We start from the raw sequence: 19,741 nt of genomic DNA, 5'->3' as shown, positions 1-19,741 counted from the left end.
TTTTGAGATGGAGTTTCGCTCTTGTTGCCCAGGCTGGAGTGCCATGGCATGATCATAGCTCACTGCAGCCTTGAACTCCTGGCTCAAGTGATCCTCCTGCCTCAGCCTCCTAAGTAGCTGGGACTAAAGATGTATACCATCATACCCAGCTAATTTTTGTATATTTTTTGTAGAGATGAGGTTTTGCCATGTTGCTCAGGCTGGTCTCAAACTTGTGAGTTCAAGTCATCCTCCCATCTTGGCCTCCTAAAGGGATTTACAGGCATGAGCCACCATGCCCAGCTGTAAATTATCTTATTAAATGATAGGAGTCTCACCCATTTAAGGTTACCTACCTGGGCTCCTGTAGATTTGGGCTGATGATCCCTACCTGATGGGAAGAAAAATCATGTAATAATCTCTTCCATAAGAAAGTGGAAGGTTTTGGAAAAATATGTTGGCCTTGATATCCCTTAGATTATGTTTTCATTGACATCAGTATTCTTATCAGATATAGAAATCATTATTAACCAATGGTAAACTAAGGGATTTTATTTCAGGAATGGTTCTAGAAGACACAGGCTCACGGGCTTAAATCTGGTCAGGTGTGACCATTGACTCTGAAGGTTTATAGAATGTTTGAGGTCACAGAGATGAGACTGAAAAGGGACAAGCTGTTCCGCATTGGTGTCAAATGCTACAATTTAAGAGCAACCCCCAATACCAATTTAAAAAGCATTTTAAAGAGCAAAAACCCATACCATTGATTTTCTAAAGCATTAGGTTATGTTAAAAATTCAGCAGAGGGTTGAACCCACTTTAGAAGAGATACACAATAGCCTTGAAGAAAACACATTTTGATTAGTAATGATTATCTAACACAGATCTGTTAGTAGTAAAATACTTATAAATTGTAAAGGCCCAGCTGTTCTGCAAGATGGTTCTACATATGCCTTCTCTCTCCTGAATATATAGTAGGGAGCAGGGAGGAACTGAGAGATCTGGTCATCCAAACCTGCAAGAAGGATATTCATGGATGCAATTGGAGTATATGCTTCTTGAGAGCTACCACTTGTTCAGAAATATCTGTGTAACACAACTGCTAAATTATGAATTCTGCTGCCAGGCAGACCTCTTTTCAGCTAGATTTGCTTTTCCTGCTCTTTTGGACAGGTGTATAGGTGGAATGCCATATGTACAGAATTTGTCAATGATGTGACACCTGCAAGATTTACTAAAAAAAAAAGTGGAAAGAAAATTCTACAACTCAAGCCGATATCACTGCTTCGAGCCCAGGCCACCAGAACACTTCGACCAGGCAAAAGCACTGTCAGCATGGAGGTCTCCTTTGTGCGGCTGCCCAAACACTGACAAGATAGAGTGGACTCCACAGAGCAAGAGTGCCTTAGCACTGTGGACTTCGTTCCTGAACAAGACTCCAAGTGGCACCACGTTCTTCGGAGCTCTGGGGCCTGCAGACACGCTCTTCCCTCTGCCCAACATGTTTGCTCCCTCGCTCCTCTTTTCTCTGACTACTTCCTATTCATCCTTGAGATCTCAGCTTAAATGTTACTCCTCTGGGAACCCACTTTGACCTCCCAGGCTGGATTAGGTGCCCCTTGTTTGTGTCCCCACAACTCCCCCGGACTTCCCCTTGAAAGCAGCAATCGCACTGAACTGTGTTCCCTTGTTTACTTGTCCATATCCCTGCACAGCCTCCATGCTTCATGAGGCCAGGTACCAGGTCTGCTTTGCTCACATCTGTATTCCTGATGTGGAGTAAGTTGCTCAGAAGATGTTGGTTGTGTGGCTGAACCTGTCTGCTTTGCTGCTCACTCACGTACTCTTAGTTGGCTTCTCAGCTATGGGACCGGCTCATGGTTGTGGGCAGGGCTTTAGCAGAGGGCCAACAGTGGCCTTGATGCCTAAAAGAGTTTCCCAAGAAGCAGAAACTCTTGCGTTACATGAACTTGAGGTTTTGTATGCAGTCTGGAACATTTCAAAAACTCAACTGGAAAGAATAAAAAGGAAAAGGAGAATGTGCATGGACAGAAGAGGAAACTTGGAAATATCTCTCCAAGACAAGATGGAGTTGATAATGTCTTGACCAGAAGTCAGGAATCAGAGACCAGAGGTCAGAGAATCTAAAAGGATAAAGGAAGTATTTCTTGGAGGAACGAACTCCACAATTGAACCACAAAGCCACCAGAACTCCGTGTGTGGGTTCTCAGACTGAGCATGGAGTCTGAGAGGGGTGCAGAATGAGTAGGAATCACTACATGTTTATATCAGTTGGGTTTCATTCTGTTCCTGAACTTGGGAAGCTTCTTTCACCTGGCGAAGCCACGGCTGATCTTAGGTAAGACAGGAAGACAGGAAGAGAGTGTTACCCAAGAGAAAGAGTCAGCAGACATCAGGGAGGGCTATAGGCTGACACCCTGGAATGATCTAAGATCCAAGGGTGAGAAAAACACCAAGAACTGACACCAGAAGCCAGCATTGCCTTTCCAGCATGGAAGCTGGCCAGATCCCAGATGGTGGGAAGAAAGCACAGGCTGTCTACCCGTCCTATGCATTTTTTTTTTTTTTTTTTGAGACAGAGTTGCACTCTGTTGCCCAGGCTGGAGTGCAGTGGCATGATTTTGGCTCACTATAACCTCTGTCTCCCTGCCTTAGCCTTAGCCTCCTGAGTAGCTGGGATTACAGGCGTCCAACACCATGCCCAGCTAATTTTTGTATTTGTAGTAGAGAAGGGGTTTCACCATGTTGGTCAGGCTGCTCTTGAACTCCTGGCCTCAAGTGATCCACCCACCTCAGCCTCCCAAAGTGCTGGGATTATAGGTGTGAGCCACTGCACCTAGTCTACCTCCTGTTCTTAAGGAGCACAGATCTTTCTCTACCAGGAAACAGTGTAGCTCTCAGAGCTTTCCATGGTCCTCAGCATAAAGGACTTACTATGGCTTACTATAAAGTCTGTTGTACCAGCCTTATTTTACTATGAACAGCTAAGCAATCACAATGAAGGAATAGCCTCAATCCGGAATGGGCTGTGTTCTCTGAAATCAGAAGGATCTAGAGAAGGAGAATAATTCCCAGCTGATTCTTAAAAATGACAGCAATAATAACAAAACCCTGAAAGTTCCATGTGGCAAAACAGGAATGATCTCTCTCCAAGGATACAGTGGCAAGAACCCCATTTCTCTATCACTGGCGTCTGTTTAGGCCCTTCTTGCCTCTTCTGGGTGTGGGCTCCCCAGAGCTCCAGCCCTGCTCAGTCTGAACAGGGATGGCTATTTCTGGGGCTTAGCAACTCTGAGCCCCGCCTGTCCCCTTCACCCAGGGAGGCTCTCATACTAAGCCATGGATAGGACTGACTCCAGGTATGGATCCACCCTCTCTTACATAGGTGATAGCCTGAGGTTGGTCAGACAGGGAAGTTACCTCCTCGGCCCTCACTGGCAGCTGGCTTCACTTGGATCGGACGATTCATCTGAAAGACATCAGACCAACACACCCATTCAGCGTGACTGCCTGGTCCTCGATCCCCCAGCTTCTCCACCCCTGGACTCCTCAGGACTTGAGCCCGAGCCCCTTTGAACTCCACACGTCACCACTTCCACACTGGGATTACAGATTTTCTCCAAGGTTCCTTCCTTAAACTCAGGAATTTAGAAGGTGCTGAAACTGGCAGGGATGGGTGACAGGAACTCAGCAAGCACAAGGTGGAATGTAGTGGCTAAGGAGATTTTTCTGCCTGGGTCTCTAGGCAGGGTCTGTCTATATGAGGCCTGCCCCGTTGGCTCCTGGACTGACTTAAAGGCTTTGCATGAGAGGATTGGGCAGGAGGGTAGAATTGATACTGCAGATTTGTGTTTTACGTCTAAAATGGAGAATATCATGCAATGTGTCATTTAGATGAGAGTTTGGGAATCAGACTCAGTGCTATCTGCCCCCAACTCTTATCATTTAATGGTTGTATGACTTTAAGTAAGCCACTCTTTCTCAGGTTCAATTTTTCTTTTTCTACCACGTAGCTGAAATTACAGGCACATGCCACTACGCCAGGCTGATTTTTACATTTTTGGTAGAGACAGGGTTTCTCCATGTTGGCCAGGTTGGTCTTGAACTCCTGACTTCAAGTGATTCGCCCACCTCGGCCTCCTAAAGTACTGGGATTACAGGCGTGAGCCACCGCGCCCAGCAAGATTCAATTTTTCTAATGGGAAAACATTCCCCAAGCTGCTATGTCACCAGAGTCTCCACACTCACCCTCTCCATCCCCTCCCCAGGGTCCCATTCCCTGAGGATACTGGAATTTTCCAAGGCGCCATCCTCGGCCCTTTTTGTCTGGCTCTTCCTACTTTTCTTGGATAGTCTCGTCCACACCCACAGCCTCAGCTCCTCTCCAAACAGGGATGACTCAGAGCTCTGTGTCTCCAGCCTGCATTCTCTTCTGAGCTTCAGAGCCATGTCACCAGCTGCCTGCTGGACATCCCCACTAGAAAGTCCCACTGGTGCCTTCACGCAACACACCCAAGCCGGAGCTCATATTTTTTGTCCCAACCTGATCCTCCCAGTCACCCACGCTATAAGCCTGAAAAGCAGCTTGACTTCTCCTTCCATCCCTTCCCCCCACCACCAACTTCACCTTTTAATTCAGGGGCTCCTGATGAAGTGTAGATAAAAATCACCCAGGAACCAGATGAGGCTCCTAAGTTGGGGGATTGTATAATTTGAAAACGCTCCTAGGTGATTTCAATATATCCCCCCCCACATTCCCATCCCCCAACCACCCTGAGTGAATTCATGATTGAATCCCCATCTCACCTTCCTCTCATGGGTGTTGTGGGGATCACATGAGGTAATGGGGACGCAAAAGGTCTTTGTAAACTGCCAAGAGCTGGGTGCGTGGGGTGTGAGGAATTATTGTTGGGGGGCAGGCAGTTGAATGCTGGGAGGAAAAAACAGCGGCCTTCCCTTTCATGGAGGAAGGGGTACTGATGCCCATCTGGCCTGAGAAGGTGATGATCTGACCCCCTCCCCTCAGGAAATGCTCTGCTTCTGCACCAATCAGGGGCCACTCCATCCCTTACCAATATGCTCGTTGCCGAGACAACAGGCAGCTTCCTGTTGCCATAGCCACAAGTGCTACCCAGTAACCATGGTAACGCCCTGGCAGTCACAGTTGAGCAATTTCCTTTGGATCAAATTTGGGGGTGGGAGGGGTAGGGAGGGCTTACTAAAAAAAAAAAAAGGAAAGGAAAACAGGCCAAGCCTGAACCAGTGCAACTCCCTCCCACCCAGGGCTCTTGACACACCCACCCGCTGGTGGTGGAGCACCTGCAGTGTACCAGGCTGTGGGTGGGGGCTGAGACACCGACAGGACTCAGGTTGCAGTCTAGAGGGGATGACAGATCAATCCAAGCAGATCAGGGCGAGCTTGACAGGTCTGGACTGGCCTGGACCAGGGACCAGGAGGACAGGACCCGTCCCTGGGCATGGCCACCTGTGATTGTGGAGGAGAGATCAAGAGACAGAGCAATGGAGAGCAGAGACGCAGGGAGAGATGAAGAAACACTAGCAGACAGAACTGATGTGAGAGAGAAAGAGACAGTCCTAGAAAGGGGCAAGGAAAGAGAGTTACTGGTGGAGATGGGAAGGAAATGAGGAGATGAAGGGTCAGGAAGCGAGTAGAGAAGAGGCAGGGAAGAGCCTGGGAGGGAAGAAGGCGAGAGGAATAGAAGCCTGGGGTGGGGGCCAGTGAGGGTGAACAAGACCGTCATTATTTTATTAGTTCTTAAATAGATCCTGAGAATTTCTCTCTGGAGCCTAGAGTGACAAGCACACGTGACAGCAGCGGTTTCCATGGCAGCTGCCTCCCTGGCTGGGTTTCCTGGGAGATGGTGCTCTGGGGGACGCCCCTTTCTCTCCTCCCTTCACCCACTTCACCACCCTTCAACGGAGAGTGGGCATCGGGTGGTACACACACATCCCCCCTTGGACCTGACCTAGGCCTTCCACTGCTCAGGCATGCTGCCAGCATTTCTGAACTCTGCGATGAGCCCCCAGCGACCCTTCATGGGAGACAGTGATGGTTATAGGCTCACAGAGAGGAAGAGGATGCCACCACTTCCCGAGAGCCCAGTATGTGCCAGGCCCTTCTTGGGACACTTAACATACATTGTCTTTAAATCCTTCCAACCTCTCTGCAAGGGAATGCCAGTGTCCCCATATCACAGACGGGAAAGCTGAGGCTGAAGGAGGTGAAATCACTTGTCTAAGATCACATGGTGGGTAAGTGGTTGAGCTGGGATTTTTCCCCAGGTCTGTCTGAGGCTGAAGCCCATGTTTTTTGCATTGGAGTGCTGCTCAACTCCATTCTTAAGGTATGAACACAAATAGTGAGGCACAGAGGGACCAGGGCCTTGGAGGAGTGCAAGATCAAGAGCTGTGGAAGAGGCAGACTCCAGCTGGAGAGGATGACTCAGGGAAAGCTGCGTAGAAGAGGCAATGTTTGACCCGAGCCTTGCAGGACTGGGGTCACTGGCCATGTAGATATAATAGGAGAGGCCAGGTGCGGTGGCTCACGCCTGTAATCCCAGCACTTTGGGAGGCCGAGGCGGGTGGATCATGAGGTCAAGAGATCGAGACCATCCTGGTCGACACGGTGAAACCCCGTCTCTACTAAAACTACAAAAAATTAGCTGGGCATGGTGGCGCGTGCCTGTAATCCCAGCTACTCAGGAGGCTGAGGCAGGAGAATTGCCTGAACCCAGGAGGCGGAGGCTGCGGTGAGCCGAGATCGCGCCATTGCACTCCAGCCTGGGTAACAAGAGCGAAACTCCGTCTCAAAAAAAAAAAAAAAAGAGATAATAGGAGAGGTAGGGGTGGGCAGCTGAGCAGGCTAAATGGCTGGGGTACGGACAGGGAGCTGCAAGTCTAAAGGAGCAAAGTTTCTGGTGAGCACCTGGCATGGGAGTAGCCAGGGTATAGCAAATTGTTTCCTAGCAGAGAGATGTGGATTTCAATCCTGGCTCTATCACTGACAACTTCTCTAAAGTCTCTGAGCCTCAACATCCACATTAGTAAAGGGAGAATCATGATCTTACCTTGCAGTGTTGTGATGAAAATGACAATTGCTAGATCTTAGTAGGTACCCCAGATATAACAAGTTTTCTTGGGGGGGGGTTGTTAATGGAAAGATATGAAACTGAGAGGTAGGCAAAGGCCAGATTAGGGAAGGCTATGAAAACAGTATCAAGGAATTTTGACTTTGAATTTGTTATATTTCAAAAGCTATGAAGATCCAGGGAAGGGAAATATTTTTTTTAATTTTATTTTTATTTTTATTATTTTGAGACTGAGTCTCACTCTATCGCCCAGGCTGGAGTGCAATGGTGCGATTGCAGCTCACTGCAACCTCTGCCTCCACGATTCAAACGATTCTCCTGCCTCAGCCTCCCAGTAGCTGGGATTACAGTCACCCACCCACCACACCCGGCTAATTTTTGTATCTTTAGTAGAGATGGGGTTTCACATGTTGGCTAGGCTGGTCTTGAACTCCTGACCTGTGGTCTCACTCTGCTGCCCAGGCTGGAGTGCAGTGGCCCCATCATACCTCACTGCAGACTCCAAATCTTGGGCTAAGCAATAATTCTGCTTCAGCCTCCTGAGTAGTTAGAAATACAGGTACATGCCACCACGCCCGGCTAATTTTTAAATTTTTTGTGGAGACTGGGTCTCACTATGTTGCCCAGGCTGGTCTCAAACTCCTGAGCTCAAGCGATCCTTGGGCCTCGTCCTTTTAAACTGCTGGGATTACAGGTGTGAGCTATGCCCAGCCAGGAAAGGATTTTAAGTAGGGGATTCATCTAGTCAGTTTTGTCTTGTGAAAGATCCCATAAGCTGTCACTTTGTGGAGAAAGAGTTGGAAAATGAGTGATTACAGGAAAGAAGGTCAGTGGTATAGGTAAGAGGTGAGTGTGACCTGGATAGAAGGAAATGAACAGATTTAACATGTGTAGGAAGAATTAACTGGACTGTAGTTCTATTGGATGTGTGGACCTGGGAAGAAGAGGGCATGTTTGCTGACTCTCAGGTTCATAGCTTGGGAGTTGGGGAAGGTGGGAGTTTGGGAGTTTGGAGGTACAAGGAACCCAAGAGGATAAGGACAGAGTTAGGGAGAACAGGGCTCTGAGCCTTCAGGCCCCACAGAGCAGTGGTGATGGAGGACACCTGGGATTTAGGTATGTTATGTGTGGCTGGAGGAGAAAGAGAGCTGCCCCTGTGAGCTTCCTGGGCAACTTATTATGCCTTGTTCCTGCCATAGCCAGAGAAGGGACATGGTAGTGGGATGAGGTAATCAGGAGTCCCATTTGAGGAAAAGAGGACATTTCCTCCTGGCCAAAAACTTGTCCTGGGACTTCAGGTGAGCACTTGCCCTGGCTGAGCACCTGTTCCTTAAGAATTTCCCAGGTGGTGTCCAGGCCTATGTCTGCTTCAGGGCTCAGCCCTATGGGGGAAATCAAGGGCTAGAATGTCAGAGAGAAAAACATATTCCAGGCAATGGAAGGGGGAAGGTCAGAGGCAGCACAGACACACACAGGGCTCTGGACCTTCTGCCCCAGTGAGCAGAAGGGAGAGCAAGACCCTATGTAACTCTCTGGCCTGGCTTGTCTAAAATTCCTCCCTTTGGGCTCAGCATCACCCTCTTCAGACTCTTCTGCTCTGATGCCAACTATTCTTTTCACTCAGCACTCACACCCTCAGCGCTCCCCCATTTCATGGGAAGGGCTCATCAGAACCTTCTCGAGGAAGGGAGGTGCGAGGAAGAGTGGGACAGAAAAAAAACAAACTTCATCATTTTTAGTACTTTGTTTTACCTCACCCCCTCCTGTAATTCAATCCACTGTCAAGTCCATTGGTTCTAGAATCTATGAGGATACCATAAATAGCTCTTAAGTCTAACTTCTTCTCTCCTTTCCTGGCCTCTCTCCAGCTCCAGGCCAGCATCACCATTCATCTGCACTCAAACTGTATTAAAGGGTCTTCCACTGCTGCTTCCTTTCCAACCCAGTCTTCACACCATAGCCGAAGTAATTTTTTTTTGAGACAGGATCTAGCTCTGTCGTCCAGACTGTAGTGCAGTTAGCTCACTACAGCCTCAACCTCCAGGGCTCAAGCAATCCTCCCACCTCAGCCTCCCAATTAGCTGGGATTACAGGTGCACCCCACCACATCTGGCTAATTAAAATTTTTTTTTTTGTAGAGACAAGGTCTTACTATGTTGCCTAGGTTGGTCTCAAACATCCTCCAGCCTCAGCCTCCCAATGTGCTGGGATTACAGGCATGAGCCACCATGCCTGGCCCAGAGCAATCCTTTAAAAATAATCTCTTACTCTTCTCTGCTTAAAATCCACCTCTATTCCCTCATTGCAAGCCTCCCGTTAAAGCCCAAGATTCTGAGACTGGCTGCCAAAAGTTGTGAGTCTTGCCTTCCGTGCTGCCCAACATGCAAGTTCTCTTTTCTCGTGTGGAGCCTTAGCCATCTTCCCTAGACACCTTCCCTGCCAGTGTTCACATTGTCTCCAGAATTTCTTGTCTTTTAGGTTTCTAGATCCTCAAATATGATAAAATATGACCACGATTCAGCTTAGACAATCTCTCCTCTGCAAAGCATCTATTCCCTCCCTACTCCTTTTTATTCTTTTCTTTTTGCCTTTATTTATTTATTTTTATTTTTGTATTTTTAGTAGAGACAGGCTTTCACCATGTTGGCCAGGCTGGTCTCAAACTCCTGACCTTAAGTGATCCGCCCACCTCAGCCTCTCAAAGTGCTGAGATTACAGGTGTGAGCCCCTGCGCCCAGCCTTTTCCTTTATTGTTTGACTCTGGGACTCCCTCCCCAATTCTGGTCTCTCTTTTACATGCCCAGATGTAAGCCTGAGTGAAACATAATGAGGCTCATTTTTGGGAAGCATCTTGAGGGCAAAGACTCGGGCTAATTCACGAAGTGGTTGCTAGCACATACAGTGTCTTTGTGTAAATTATAAAAAGGCCTTGGGGCTGAATGAGAAAAAAATGTGCTCTTTCCTCTGGGCTGACAAAGCCCTGAAATAATGTGCATGACTTGGTCAATAGAGCATGGCTGGATGTTTGCCCCCATCTGCCCTCTCCACCCAAGCTGTTTAATGCAGGGCACAACTTGTAAAAGCAAATGTACCCCCCTACACAGTAACATCTGCCTCCTTCAGAGTGCTTGAAGGGATGGCTTCCCAAAGGAAGGGAAGTCAGGAACAGGGAGATAAACAAATAGGAAGGCACCATCTGCATCCCAGAAGTGGGACTGAGGCTAGGCCTCATCCTTTTCAGGTGGATTCTGGAGCATAAAGTGAGTCTAAAAGGAGGAATTCTGGCTTCATTGAGAAGAGGCTGCAGGAGGTGGGAGCCAGGTGGGACAGGTCAATTGAGGTTTGAAGGAGTTCTTGAGTAGGGAGGCAAGTTTTCATAGGGGACAGAAATAGGTAGGAGACAAATGGAGAGGAGCCAAGAGAAGGTCTCAGTCCATCAGATCCCATGAAATTCTTGGTGGGACGTGGTGGCTCATGCCTCGAATCCTAGCAATTTGAGAGGCTGAGGCAGGCAGGTCACTTGAGGCCAAAACCAGCCTGGTCAACATGGTGAAACTCTGTCTCTACTAAAAATATAAAATAATTAGCCAGGTGTGGTGGTGGGCACCTGTAATCCCAGCTACTCAGGAGGCTGAGGCAGGAGAATCACTTAATCCCAGAAGGTGGAGGTGGCAGTGAGCTGAGATGGCACCACTGTACTCCAACCTGGGTGACAGAGTGAGACTCTATATAAAAAAAAAATGAAATTCCCTCTGGGGTTTCAGACCTTTCTCTCTGGGGGCTGACCCAGCCTTTTCTGGTCCCATGGTGACAGTCCTGCCTGACTCCAGCAGGAATTCAGATTGAAGTTTTGTCCCTCCTTCTCCAGCAGGTGGCAGCTGTGCCCAGGACCCAGTGGCAGCAGAGAGCTGGGCACTCCTCCCTCCATGCTGGTGGGCCTGAGGCCAGGTGACTAAAGTTGCTGCTGTCCCTGGCGGGCCCAGAGGAAAGATGGATGGCACAGGCATTGCTGGGGCTGGCCAAAACAGCCATTGATTTTCAGTTAGGAGAATAATTAAATATTAATTTTCACTTTGTTAAGCTGGAGAGGGTGAATAAAGCCAATCCTGACAGTATCAGAGGAAGCTGGGCCATGTTCGAGGCCTGCAGGTGGAGTAGCAAGAGGCAGAAGATGTCCCCAGTCACCATTCTCTCCAGAGCCTACGACCCCTGTCTGCCACCTGGTTGGCTCAGGTGACAGTACAGTGGTTAAATTCTAGGGTTCTAGGGCCAGATTAACTGGGCCCAAAGTCCAGATCTTCCCATTATTAGCTATATGACCTTGGGCAAGTCACTTGATTCTTATGATTTAGTTTCCTCACCCGTAAAATGGGAATGCCAATAACAATACCTTATTTAGGCCGGGCACGGTGGCTGACACCTGTAATCCCAATAATTTGGGAAGCGACAGTGGGCGGATCACTTTAGGCTAGAAGTTCGAGACCAGCCTGGCCAACATGGTGAAACCCCATCTCTACTAAAATTATAAATATTAGCCTGGCATGGTGGCGCACACCTATAATCCCAGCTACTTGGGAGGCTGAAGCAGGAGAATTACTTGAGCCCTGGAGGCAGAGATTGCGGTAGCCGAGGCCACAGCACTGGACTCCAGCCTGGGCAACATCACAAGACTCTGTCTAAAAAACAAAACAAAACAAAAAAAACAGCAAAAAATCCCTTCTTTATAGAGGGTTAAATGACTTATACCATGTAAAGTGGTAGGAAGACTGGAATCAATAAATGTTCATTACTATTAATTGCTTTTCTTCCCCAGAAATTCTCCCAGTTCTCTAAGGACTTCACAGCCCTTATCTCAGGTACCCTTGGCCTCATGGAGCTTCCCAGTTACCCTTTACCTGGCAGAGCCCTGTGTCTTGTGGAGGAGAGATCTTATTTCCTCCCAAAGTTTATCTTAATTTTTCTTTTTTTGGTACCTCCCATTTCCTTTCAGGGTAAAGCCTGGCATTCAAAGTTTCCTCTTCAACTGCTACCCTCTGCAGATCTTCCCTCCCTGCTCACATGGGCCTCCCCCACAGTCCCAGCTGCATTTCACACCCACCTGTTCCTTCTGTCTCTGCACCTTTACCATGCTGTTTCACACATGGAATGTTACAACTTGTCTCATTGACTCTTGGTTCTAGCAGCAGAAGTCATTTGCTCCCATGGTTAGATGAATGATGAGTTCTACTCCTACTCCTACTAATGCTGCTGTTACTATTACTGTTACTATCACTACTACTACCAACTAACTCCTATTGAGTGCTTATTTTCTGCCAAGAACAGGATTGAGTACTTTAGCTCACGTAATGACTTAGTTCATTTAACCACAACAACCCTCTGGGTTTAACTTTAAAGATGAGGAAACTTAGGCTTAACAGTAAAGACTTGCCCAAAGTCACAGAGCTAGTGAGTGGTGGGGCCTGGATCCACATCCAGGTCTCTCTGACTCTGGAGCTTGCAGACAGAGGCTCAGTGATGGTGACAAATTGGTGTTACTTGGCACTGAGTCCCCAAAAATGAGGCTCAAGGTGCTTCAGTTATTGTGATTGGTTCTGGGAGCTGTCACCCCATTAACAACTTGATTAGCTCTTGGCGAAGCTTGCTTCATTGCTTGGCAGCTCCAATTCAGAGAATTGACTTCTTTGTACTGAGCTGAAATCAGTGTCTGTTTCTTACTATATTCACTGATCCGAATCCTGCCTTCTGGGGCCACTCATAGAAAACCAAACCCCTCTTCTAGAATCTGAAGGTAGTTACCCCAACCCCAACAGGAGTATTTATTGGGATCTTACTCTGTGCCAGGCACTTGCTAAGACTCAAGTAATCCTCACCACAGCCAAGTGAGCTAGGTGTTAGTATAACCCACTCCTCATATCTAAAGAAACGGAAGCTCAGGAGTCCAAGTAACCTACCCAGAGACACAGAACTGATAAATGGCAGAGCTGACATTCAAATCCAGGTCTGTGAGACTCAAAAACCAGTTTTTTTTTTTTTTTTTTTAAACTGAGTCTCACTCTGTTGCCCAGGCTGGAGTGCAGTGGCATGATCTTGGCTCACTGCAACCTCCGCATCCTAAGTTCAAATTATTCTCCTGCCTCAGCCTCCCGAGTAGCTGGGATTACAGGTGCGTGGCACCATGCCCGGCTAATTTTTCTATTTTTAGTAGAGATGGTGTTTGGCCATGTTGGCCAGGCTGGTCTCAAACTCCTGACCTCGGGTGATCTGCCCGCCTCGGCTTCCCAAAGTGCTAGGATTACAGGCGTGAGCCACCACACTCAGCCTCAAAACCCAGTATTCTTAATTATTAGCTTATGATGCCTCCTTATGAAAGTCCCACTAAGCCCTAACTCCTCCAGTTAAATAGTTCTAATTCTTCCAAACCATTACTCCAAATATATTTTATATCTTTACTTGATTATAGTCTCTTTCTTGTAGGCAAACGACCCCTTAAATCTGAGGCCTAGAACTGGACATAGTCCCAAGTTTGGCCTGTGAATGGCATTTAAATAGTGCTCTATTTTAGACACACCACTCCTCGGACAAGAGAAAACAAGGCTGTATAGTATGACTTGCTCTTGGTAAACCCATGCCAATTACTAACAATCCCCCCTTCATCCTACCACATGGTCAGTAGGTCCCACTTTGCCTTTTGTTGAGTGATTATCCACTATCCAAGACCAGACCAGGTACCATTGGTGCCTACAAGCCTAGCTGCCTGTAGAATCAGGTCTCCCCTAACTTTAGCCAAGTGTTTGCCCTGTGGAGGGAAGACAATCTTAGTGAGTCAAGGCACCAAAAATAAAAAAAAATCGTTACAGGAAGAGGACTAGAGAGAAGTGCCAGCAAAGACCTTAGGACTAGAGAAAATGGGATACCAGCCCAGCAGAGCCTCTACCCCGTGGATCTACATTCTTGCTCACACCAGTGACAAGTGACACCCAAAGCCATAATTTTTTAGCCAAGGAGAATAAATTCTAGCTTAGCCCACAACACTGATGCCTCTCCTAAAAGATGGATGGAATGCCTAGCTCAAGGATCTTGAACCCTTTTTTTGAACCAGAAGATTGGGTGTAACAAAGAACTTGTTGCTCTTCAGGGTATAGGAAGCCCTCTCCTAGAAAGATGATTCTGCTTCTAGTTCTTGGTCCCAACCCAGCCCCCACATGCTGCTTTGGCATGCACATAGGGCACTGTCCCCAGCCTGAGGTGGTTCCCACCCCCCAACCCGGAGGACTTACCCCTGGCAGGGTCTTCTGCTCGTGCAGTGCACTCTGGGCCTTGAGAGCAGAGTCCCGGGCGCAGTAGGTGAGGAAGGCACAGCCTGAGGAGGAAGAGGCTGGCTCAGGGGGTTTCCTGAAACCCCATCTATTCTTCTTCAAAAGACCGCACTAAGTTGTCAAACGTAAGGCCACTCTCCTTTAAACAAGGACTCTGCTTTCTGAGAAGCCCTCTCTGCCTCCCACCTCTCGAGGGAGGGGCTTCATGTGCCTGGGGACCTGTGTCCCAGGCTCTGGCTCCCTTTCATTTGCTCCTGGCTTCCTGCCCAGAGAACATATGTACCCTTACCCAGTCACATGTGCATACAATCCCACATCTCCCCTCCCCACTCCAGCCACAGTCCTGTTGGGGTTAAACCTCTCTAAGTAGCTTTGTCATCTTTAACTCAGACTTCCCCTTCCTTTTTGGATTCAGACTCATGGGGTCTCCCAGGGTTAGCCTCAATGCCTTCCCAACTCAGTTTCAGAAGGGAAGAGGCAGAATAGTAAAAGAAGGGTTGGGGCCAACCCCAGGACCCCACAGCTCCTTTCCATATCTCCTTCCCTGAGGTTTGAAGCTGGGGAATGGACTGATTTGAGACTTAGAAGATGGGACTGTTTAAGGGCTTCCCATAGGTAGGAGCTTCCAGGGACCCCCAATCCTGTTCAAGGATCTTGATCTGTCAACTTTCTCAGAGCTTTGAAGTAGAGCCTCTTAAAGAGTTATTGTGCCCCAAAATCTGGCTTCTCTAAAAGGGCCAGCAGATATGGGGCAGCAAAGAGGTCTAGGTTGAGCCAAAGGGTCAAGTCTAGCCCCCTTTTGTTCAGCCTCAGGACTTATACCCTGCTAGAAAGCACTAAAGCAGCTCTCTCCTCCTTTCCAACAGCCACTGAGCATTCATTCATTCAGAAAATATTTATTGAACACTTACTTATTATGGTGGGGCATTTTGATGAGCTTGGGGATAGAGTGGCAACAAGACAGACACATTCCCTGCCCTTATGGGGATTAGACAAATCATGAGGAGTCCCTAAATGAGTCCAAAGGGTTGAATAATGTCTCAAAGAAGGCATTGAGTCCATGAGAACAAGAACACTGACTCCTTAACAATCAGGTGATGAAAAGGACAGTGATTATTTCAGACAGAGGGAAAAGCATATATGAAGACTGAATCAAGAATTTGGTGTGCTGGGGGAATTGATAGAAGGCTAGTGTGGCTGGAGCTGGTGCATGGGGGCAGAGTGGCTAGTGAGGTACACAGGAATCAAGTAGTATATAGCCTTGTGGGCCTCAGTTGGATTTTGAACTTCTTTTTCCTAAGAGCAACGGAGAGCCACTTTAAAGGGTTTTAAGCAGATTTGTGACAAGATAAGATCTGTGTTCTCAAAAGGAGCCTTCTGAGTGTAGGAGGGTGAAGGACTGAAGAAGGAGAAAGTGGATATGGTGAGCCATTAAGAACTTGGGGCAGATTTCCGCTTAGACCTCAGCAGATTAGAAAGGCAAATGGGAGCATTTTTTTTCTGGCTTCTTCACTGCCCCCACAAGATGGGTTTATTGTTGGCCACTGATTGAGTTAAAGAGAACTTAGAGAACTCCTGAGGAAAACTTATCATATCAAAAGGGAAACTGAAGCCCAGAGAGTGGGTCAGTGGCAGGGAAGGATTTGGAATGTCTTAACTCCCAAGCTGGGGTTGTTTTCAAAGCACTGTGGCTGCCTGCCTTGGTACTCAGGCATCAAAAGGAGAATGACGTCTTTTAGACGTCACTGCTGCTGGGGAGAGGATGAGGAAGAAGTTGACTTGGAGACCCTCCACAATCATCTTGTAAGGCAACACTTGCCTTGGAGAGTTGTGGGTTGGTTTGGAAATAAATCGCCAAACACCTGATTCCACTTACACCCCTGCTGTGTCTTTTGCCACCAAGCCATATCACCTGATGTCAAAACCAGGCAGCGTTTCCTGTCTGAAAGCCTCTGGGGCCCAGTTGCTGCCTAAAGAAGCCCCATGTGGACTAGCCAGGATAGAAGGTGGAAGAATGAAGGGAAGAAAAGACAGAGAAGCATGGTTTGAAAGACAGATAATGCAAATAACAGGAAAAATGAGAGCTAAATGAGGAGAGAGAGGATGAGGAAACAGTTCAGAGACTCTGATAGTGAGAAGAGTGAGATTTAAGGATATTCTATATACTTCCCTTATTGTACAGATGCCCTACAAAGATTAGTTTTGTACTTACATACTGAAATCAATGTCTAAAAATAAGAAAATGAGTTGCTATGGAGGGATGGATAGACAGGCAAGTAGTGGGAGTACATTAGGCGGAATCTAGATGGTGTGGTATTGTCTTTTCACAAACCCATTAACACAACCCCACCCCAAAGGGTGGAAGCTGTACTCTAGCCAGATGGTCCTAGCCCTTCTATTGGCATTTTCTCAAAGTGCCTTCATTAGTGTGCCAAGGAAACCCACAAGTCCCCCTATTTGAAGAGGTGGCAGTCTGATTCCAGCTCTCAGTCCTTAGGAATGTACCTTTAGCTGTTACCCAAGGCCCACCACTCCTCTCTTAGGAAGATCATGGAGGATAGTTGGTGACTCTTCCCCAACAAAAACCTGAAAGCACAGCATGGTGGTGGTGGTTAGGGAGGAGAAAAGAATGTTTCTTCTCAAATCATCTCCCCTTCTCCTGCCCATGTATGACATGTGACTCTGGCTCTCTTACTCCAGTCCTGCCTGGATAGACTTTTCTGCGTGTAAACAAGCCTCCTCCCTCTCTCTACAGGAAGAAAGGGGTGTGGCCGAGGTGGTGCCTGTGTCTCTCTAGCAAGGGCAGGGAGAAGATCTCTTTCTGTCTCTTCATCCTGACCCACCCTCAGAATGGGTCTGGACTGGAACCAGCCTGTGAGGGAAGGAAAGAAGGAGGCCATAAAGAGGATCGGGGAGGAGTAAAGAAGAGGCACAGGAGTGGGGGGATTAGAGAAGGAAAGAAGTGTAGCTTCAGCTGAGGGAAATCCAAGAGGAAGCGGGCACAGGGTGGCAGGAATTCCCAGCTGAGGTCAGGGTTCTGAACTGAAATCAGAAGAGGTAGAGAGCACTGAGATTCTGGCAAAGGGCAGGAGAGATTGGGGCTGTCGTTGAACATGAGGTGGGTATTTGGAACTGAGAGCCTCTTGAGAGCTGAAATGGATTTTGTGAGTTAGACAGGCATGAGTTCTGAAGAAGGGAAGAGTTTGGGTCTGCAGTGTTTTAGGTTGGCAGTGTAAGAGTCAAAAGAAGGCTCTTTGGGGGGAGGTGGCTGGACTAGGAAGCCAGAAGGAGGGGTGGAAGTCCAAGATATACGTGTGGGTGGTTAGGCCTGAGTAGGGCCACCAGATGGAGGGTTCAGGAATGTTTGGGTTCAGGGTTTGGAGATTGAGGGTATTGAAGATCTAGAAGGTGGAATAAGTTTTCAAATTCCAGAATTTTGGGTCTGTTGGCAGAGGTGGCGGAGAGGTCCAACTAAAAGGCAGGGACTGCTGGGATGTGAGAGGTGGAGGGCAGAGATTTGGAGGTTAGAGTGCAGAACATGTTAGGCGACCACAGTGATAATCAGAGGGAGGATGTCAGAGAGAATATTCTGTGATCTGGGAAGGGGGCTGGGCTGAGGTGGGGCTGATATTGGACTGGTGTTGGACTGGCTTTCGGCAAGGCTAGGGCTGGGGCTGGGCTGGGGCCGGGCCACACTCTAATCGGATTGGGGCTGGGCTGGGCTGGGCTGACCCCGCGCACCTTTGTGGAGGCCGGTGAGCCGGTCCTTCAGCACCGTCAGTTCGTAGATGCGGCCGAACTCCTCGAACAGCGGCTTGAGGTCCTGCTCGTCCAAGCCCCGCGGGATCTGCCCCACGAAGAGCTTGATGGCGTCGTGGTCCTTCATGGGCACGGCGGGACCGGGGTTTAGCCCGCTCATGCCGACGCCGCTGTCCGCGGTGCTGAAACCCAGGCGCGGGCCGGGGCCGGCTGGCTGCGCTGACCCTCCGGGCGCCGCGGCCATGTCCCCGCCCTGTCCGCCCTCCCGCCAGTCCCACCGATCCCGCCTGTCCCGCCGTCCCCTCCCTGGACCAGTGGCGAGGGCCAGGGGGAGGGGGCGGGGCCCGGGCGGAGAGGGCGGGGGGCTGCCCAGGGGGCGGGGTCCGGGTGGAGGGGCGTAGAGGGGGTGGGGCGGGCCAGAAAGGGGCGGGGCCGGGGCGGGGCGGGCCCGGGCCGAGGTGGCTGGACGCTGGGGTCTGGCTTGAGGTCCCCGTGCACCGCTCTCTGGGCTCCCGCCCGAGCTCTCCCGGAGCCGAGCCCCGAGCCCCAGCCCCCGTGCTTGGTGACGTCAGGCAGCTGGCCGCCGAGTCTACGCAAATGATTTGCATAATGAGGAGGCAGCGACCAATCAGAGTGGGAGTTGACTGGGCTCGCCGGGGGCGGGAGGGGCGGCTGGGCTCACGCGCTCCTGCTCGCCATGGCAACCGGACCCTCGAATGCCCTGTGTGTGTCAAGTGTGTGCGGGCGTGGTCGTGGATCGCGCGTGTGCGCCTTGGGCCGCGTGAGGGGAATCAGCTTCGTCATGAGTGATGGTGTCTGCGGGAGTCGGAGCTAATCCCCACCGCACAAACAGGCACACTCAGGCACACACACCTCCAAATGTTGGAGCGTTTCCTGCGGGGGTGGATGGGGATCCCTATTCTCCATTCCCACTGTTAAGCCAGTCCCTCGGAGCCAGTCCCACCCCGCCCCATCGCACATCTCTGTCTTCGGTGTCTTCAACCAACCACTTTCTTACCCCTGAGCCTCAAACACGTTCGTCTCCCTTGCAGCCTTAAAAAGAAAGAATAAAACAAACAAAAACCCCTTAAACACTCCTTGAACACGGATTCCTCCTCAGGAGAGTCAGAGAACTTAGCCGTATTTACTCAGAACCCGTTATGCACCAGCTGCCGGGTTCATCCCAGATGTGAGCTCAGGAGTGTTCTCCTCTTTTTCAGAAAAAGGAAGTTGAGGTTCTGAGGGTCGAGGAGGTTAGGGGTACGCCCACCCCAACATTTGCTGGGTCCAGAGCAAAAGAAGAAATGGAAATCGACATACTATGTGTCTAAATATTTAAAAGATACAAATCAAATTACAATTTGTTCAATATGTTCCCCTCTTATTTTCACACAGGTTCAGAATTATGAAAATGAAAGACATATGTACAGCTACGCTTTTTATATGACAAAGTTGTCAAAATATCAGAGCTGATGGAATTTTATTACTCATGCACACGTTTATTCTCTTGATAGAGCAATGATGTTTGGACAAAGTAGTAATACAATGTTTGGACAA

The 19,741-nt window shown here is 48.9% G+C and overlaps 1 protein-coding gene across 9 annotated transcripts in view; it reads right to left on the bottom strand.

Moving 5' to 3' along the window:
- CELF6 (CUGBP Elav-like family member 6) overlaps positions 1-19,233 on the bottom strand; it is a 35,534-nt gene extending 16,301 nt beyond the window's left edge. For 5 of the 9 annotated variants that reach the window (XM_017548094.2, XM_017548095.2, XM_017548096.2 and 2 more), the window contains exons 1-3: positions 18,167-18,495; positions 14,387-14,469; positions 3,421-3,469 (exon numbers count right to left, since the gene is read on the bottom strand). In XM_017548094.2, the coding sequence (XP_017403583.1) occupies positions 3,421-3,469; positions 14,387-14,469; positions 18,167-18,428 (394 nt within the window). In that variant the 5' untranslated portion in view covers positions 18,429-18,495. Of the gene's footprint in view, positions 1-3,420; positions 3,470-4,806; positions 5,028-14,386; positions 14,470-18,166 lie in introns of those variants that run through there. The other 4 variants (XM_017548092.2, XM_017548098.2, XM_037745552.1 and 1 more) reach the window with 3 other exon arrangements.
- Between the last annotated feature and the right edge of the window lie 508 nt (positions 19,234-19,741).

The sequence above is a fragment of the Cebus imitator genome, unplaced genomic scaffold, assembly GCF_001604975.1.
Source record: "Cebus imitator isolate Cc_AM_T3 unplaced genomic scaffold, Cebus_imitator-1.0 Scaffold203, whole genome shotgun sequence".
Classification (NCBI taxonomy): domain Eukaryota; kingdom Metazoa; phylum Chordata; class Mammalia; order Primates; family Cebidae; genus Cebus; species Cebus imitator.
This window is presented reverse-complemented; position numbering and strand designations above follow the sequence as displayed.